This window comes from Garra rufa, chromosome 9 (genome assembly GCF_049309525.1).
Source record: "Garra rufa chromosome 9, GarRuf1.0, whole genome shotgun sequence".
Taxonomy (NCBI): Eukaryota; Metazoa; Chordata; class Actinopteri; order Cypriniformes; family Cyprinidae; genus Garra; species Garra rufa.
Window position 1 is genome coordinate 21,762,831 of NC_133369.1, and position 5,760 is coordinate 21,768,590.

The following is a 5,760-nucleotide window of genomic DNA, read 5'->3' on the forward strand; positions in this document are numbered from 1 at the left end:
AACAAACTTCTGACTGAATTATTACAATTAATGGCAAAATGAATGTTTGGAAATGTAAACTGACATTTCCTACTGACACACTACAGCAAAAGAGAAAAAAAATTCTTAAAACCATTTTTAGCTGGTGAAAATCCTAGTGTTGTAATAATTTCGAACACCACTGTATGTTGCTAATATATAGATACATTTTTATATATTTAAACAACTAATCACTGATTGCACAGGAAAATGTTTCTTAGCTGTATAGATCAGCATCAGGAAACAAAGCCAAATCTAGTTCTCTTTTTAAATAAGTCTTATATCTGTACTTTTCAAGACATCTATTCTAAAATTCATTATTTATTATGTTATACCACTCAGGTTCAAGTACATCCATAAAACTGTCTGCTTTGGTACAGAAAACTGCTTGTTATTTTATTGGAATCACTGGTTTAACACAAACCATCAGGCACAGTGCATGCTGCCATCTAGTGGACTAACTACATCGCTTTTACATTACATTGCTACTAACATTTCCTTGCACTGAAAGCAAAATATGACTGTTTTGAATTTATCTAATAGAAAACTAACAAAATGTATTTGTGCACTCCTTATGTTATCACATGTCATTTAAGTATAAAACTTGTTAACAATGCATTTATGCAACTGAATGAATAATAAATAAACAAATAAACTGCATGTGTCAACTGTTTCTATGCGACTAAACTAGAAATACCGTGAGTGTACAAGTCAATGTTATTTAGGAACACTGACTTTGCGCCTCTTCGGCCCTGATGGCTGAGGATCTTGGCTTAGCGGGAACTCCAACTGGGAGATCTGCAGAGATAGAGGAAGTGTGTTTAGTTGTGGTAAATTACAGTTAATCAGAACAAGGACACTTGAATAACCTGTTTTTATGTGACTCACTTGTTTACTAACATTTTTGTCTCGGCTCGGATTGCATGATAGAGTCATCAAAATGACACATTTGTGTTTTGTATTTCAAAACATTTTATAAAATTCCAGTGATTATACTGGTAAAAGATGTGATAAAAGTCCAACCTACATGACAAGATACAGATATGGGCCATAGGCAGTGAATTTCCCACCTGAGGCTCAAAGATACATCCACTCCTGGTCTTCCTTGCTTCCACCTTAAGATCAGCAGTATTCTTTACCAGACTGTCCATCTAAAATATACATCACAAAATTTAAAACAACTTCCTCTCATCCACAGGCCATTAAAGCAGACTGGTAACCTACACTATCAATAAAAAGTCTTCTGCTTATCAAACCTGTATTTATTTGATCCAAAGTACAACAAAAACAGAACAATTTTGAAATATTTTTACTAATTAAAATAGCTGTTTTCTATTTGAATGTATTTTAAAATGTAATTTATTCCTGTGATTTCAAAGTTTTGCATCAGTACTGCTAATATTCTGAGTTGCAACTCAAAAAACATTTATTATTATTATTATTATGTTAAAAACAGCTGAGTAGATGTTCTTTGATTTATAGAAAGTTCAGAAGAACAGCATTTATATGAAATAGAAATCTTTTGTAAAATTATAAATGTCTTTATCATCACTTTTGATCAATTTAAAGCATCCTTGCTAAATAAAAGTATTAATTACACAGACTCCAAGCTTTTGAATGGTATTAGTTTATAATGTTACAAAAGATTTTGTATTTTTTATCTTTCTATTCATCAAAGAATTGTAAAAAAAAAAGAACTGTTTTAAATAATAATAATAATAATAATAAAATGTTTCTTGAACAGCAAATCAGCATATTAGAATGATTTCTGAAAAGTCATGTGACACTGAAGACTGGAGTAATGATGCTGAAAATTTTGCTTTGATCACAGGAAAAAATTTTTTTTTTTTAAATATATTCAACTAGTTATTTTAAATAGTAAAAATATTTCAAAATTGTACTGTTTCTGCTGTACTTTGGATTAAATAAACGCAGGCTTGTTGAGCAGAAGAGACTTCTTTGAAAAACATTAAAAATCTTACTGTTCAAAAACTTTTGACTGGTAGTGTATGTGTGGTGAACTGTGTAACGCTACCTTTGCATTTGTCATGTTAAGATCCTCCTTGCTGCTTTTGTGTGCCTGTTGTGAGCTTTCCTGAGTTTCTGTAAATGTGAAAGACCATGAGCAACAGTTGCTGGGAGATGGTTGCAGTCCTTGATTCAGATTCATTAATCTCATTAAACTTGCAAAGCAGAGTCTAATATTCACCTGAGTATTCAATACCAGCATCAATGATGACATTCTCCTTTGTGATGTACTCCTGCAAGCAAAAACGTCCATCATTTGAGATTAATCTTCACATTTTGTAAAGGTATGGCATAAAAGGAAATTAGGAAATACACTACCAGTCATAGGTTTTTGAACAGTAAGATTTTTAGTAAGGTCTTCTGCTCACCAAGAATGCATTTATTTAATCCAAAGTACAGCAAAAACAGTAAAGTTTTGAAATATTTTTGCTATTTAAAAATAACTGTTGTCTATTTGAATATATTTTAAAATGCAATTTATTCCTGTGATTTCAAAGCTAATTTTTTAGTATCATTACTCATGTCTTCAGTGTCACATGATCCTTCAGAAATCATTCTAATATGCTGAAACATTTATTATTATTATTATTATTATTATTATCAATATTTAAAACAGTTCAGTAATTTTTTTCAGGGTTCCTTGATGAATAGAAAGATCCAAAGATCAACATTTATCTGAAACAAAAAGCTTTTGTAACATTATACACTATACTTACTATTCAAAAGCTTTAAGCTTCATTTCAGAATAATTTTTTTGGAGAAAGAAATAGAAATTATTACTTTCATTTAGTAAAGATGCTTTAAATTGATCAAGAATGATAATAAAGACATTTATAATGTTACAAAATATTATATTTAAGATAAATGCGATTCTTCTGAACTTTCTAACCAAACAAACCTGCAAAAAATGTTTTGCAGCAAATCAGAATATTAGAATGACTTCTGAAAAATCATGTGACTGGAGTAATGATGCTAAAAATTCAGCTTTGAAATCCCAGGAATAAATGACATTTTAAAATATATTAAAATAGAAAACGGTTAAAACTGTTTTTGCTGTACTTTGGATCAAATAACTGCAAGCTTGGTGAGCAGAAGAGACTTCTTTAAAAATCATTAAAAATCTTACTGTTCAAAAACTTTTGACTGGTAGTGTACCTGTGAATTATTAAAAAGACCCAACCTGCTGAACTGAGGTCTCAGACATCATTCCATCCTCATACATTTTCAAAGACCATTTTGTACCCACACATACTTCCTTCTCCCCATCAAACTGTTCATGCACATAAAAATATCAGATCACCACTTTACACCATCGATTCTGTATTTTCTTGCGGACAGATCAGTAGGCGTCTAGCTTCTTTATCTCACCTGCTCAGTGGTGACATTCATTTGGAGGCTATGAAAAGGTGTGACCACCTCTCCCATGGTCAGATTTACAGGTTCCCTCTCAAACATCAGCGTCTTGATGTCATCGTCCTTGAAGCCGGGTGGCTGATACTCCTGAGGGGTCACTGAAACACAAATACACACTGACTCTGAATAAAACACTATCGATACCAGAGGTGACCAAACATTTAGCAAGCGTAAATTCACCCTCATCATAGTAGAAGAGTTTCATGTTGAGACAGATGTTGTCAGGCAGCGGGCCAAGATTTTGCATCAGCATGTAAAGCTTGCGGACCAGCAGCGTACTGGATTTCTGGGTGTTGTCACAGGCCATTTTTGTGAGACTTTGGCCGCTTTTGCTGGAAACACAGACAATTATTTTCAATAGTACAACATTAATATAGTCAATATGCAAAAACATGCTAGTACATACATAATGCAGCAAAAATGTCGTTAGGACATTCTATACAAGTCATGTATTTTTGGGATGAATATAATAAATTAGTGGTTTTAATATTTAATCCATCAACTAGTTTTAATAACTACTCCAACAGATAGGCCACCTTTCAAAGTCCATCTGAGGTCCGTTCTCTGTGTACTTGATTTTAAACTGGTAGCATTCAGTCACTTTCTACAACAAAAGCAACAAAGAAAAAGTAAATATGGAAATTCAAAGTCTTAAACAAGGTCATCATGCACTGATTTTATTATTGTTGTATTATATTCAATTAGTAAGTAACATTAAAGTATGGTGTCTGATCACCTGTGGGTTATCTGGATCACAGTAAATCTACAAGTAAAAAGAAATACATTTTTATTTAAAAAATATATTATTATAAGATATACCATAGAAACTATTATACTTCTGCATGCACTGTGCAGTTTTAAATTGATTACTGTTGTTTTCAAATCCATTAGTTAATACTCACTGATAGAAGAACCATGCGCAGCTGATAAAGCAAAGAATATACAAAAGGTTCAAAGGTTACTGAGAGTGATGACCAATATATATCTGGTTAATAAACTGGTTATTACTCAGAAAAGAAAACTACAAAAATACAAAAGAGTACAAAAGCACAGACTTACGTATCTTTTTTGAAGTGCATCAAAACATCCCTGCAACCTTAAGTAGTGGAGGTAAGATACTCTCTATGCAGCACAATATACTTGCAAATTATGTATATGTGACCCTGGTCTTCCAAAAATCATTAGAATTTTAAGTAAAGATCATGTTCCGTGAAGATATTTTGTAAATTTCCTACCATAAATATATCAAAACTTATTTTTTGATTAGTAATATGCATTGCTAAGAACTTCATTTGGACAACTTTAAAGGTGATTTGTCTCAGTATTTCGATTTTTTTTTTTTTTTGCACCCTCAGATTCCAGATTTATAAATATCTGTATCTCAGCCAAATATGGTCCTATCCAAACAAATCATACATCAATTTTTACACCAGTTTTTAAAATTTACCCTAATGACTGGTTTTGTGGTCCAGGGTCACATAAGTGCTTTATTTTTAATTAAAGGAATATGAAAACATGTGTGTCAACTGTCCTCTTACCATTGCACAATCTGCTGAGCGCCGGGACAGCTATGCTCTCTCAGTATTAGGACTTTCAGCTCTGTGTGAAGAAAGAATGAATGAAAAAAATAAATAAAATAAAGAAGCTGATAAGGATTTCTGCTACCTGTTCCACTCTGATGTATCACTTATCGCTAATGTATACCTCCAACATATTTGCGTCCATAGGCCTTTTCTGGGAAAAGACCCCTGAGGTAAGTGATGCTTGAGACAGCAATGGCTAAAAGTTTCTTCACAAGCACAAGTGACTGCTGTTCGGTGGACACCACATCAGGCAGCATCTGACAGCTCTGAAAAACACACAAAAACACATTTAGTAAGGACCATACTGTTAAATTTACAAGTTCTAGACAGGTTAGCAAAAGCCTAGTCAAGCTAAAGTTATATTAGCATCACACAGTAACGTTAGATGGTTTTGTGCTAGGATGTGAGAAAATAATCTTTACCTGAACAGGGCGCTGTTTCTGTTCACAAGCCATGATGCTTGTCAATCTGCAAATCTAATGTGCAAATATAATTTTCAGTTAACGTTACTGCCTTTGGTATTAGAACAAATGCGGTATATTTTCAGTTACTCAAAAGCACATGAAAGTGTAAAGACTTTAATTCTCTTACCAGATAAAGTTAAAGTTGACTGAAAAGTGGTGATGGTTATTATGCTGGCCTGTCTCAACCGACTTTTTAACCGTCAGTTACTCTCGCGCGCCATCCACCGATCGAGTAACGTGAGAGTCCCGCCGTA

General features: G+C 32.9%; 1 protein-coding gene across 1 annotated transcript; it reads right to left on the bottom strand.

The window, feature by feature from the left end:
• Positions 1-470: 470 nt before the first annotated feature.
• Positions 471-5,497, bottom strand: hormad1 (HORMA domain containing 1). The gene is made up of 15 exons (XM_073848026.1): positions 5,465-5,497; positions 5,164-5,308; positions 4,998-5,058; positions 4,519-4,555; positions 4,362-4,382; positions 4,196-4,222; positions 3,996-4,063; positions 3,640-3,791; positions 3,419-3,557; positions 3,355-3,373; positions 3,227-3,316; positions 2,228-2,279; positions 2,054-2,121; positions 1,089-1,169; positions 471-816 (listed from the first exon to the last, which is right to left on the bottom strand). Exons 1-15 carry the CDS (start codon positions 5,495-5,497, stop codon positions 736-738), a joined length of 1,074 nt encoding a protein of 357 aa, XP_073704127.1. The 3' UTR covers positions 471-735.
• Between the last annotated feature and the right edge of the window lie 263 nt (positions 5,498-5,760).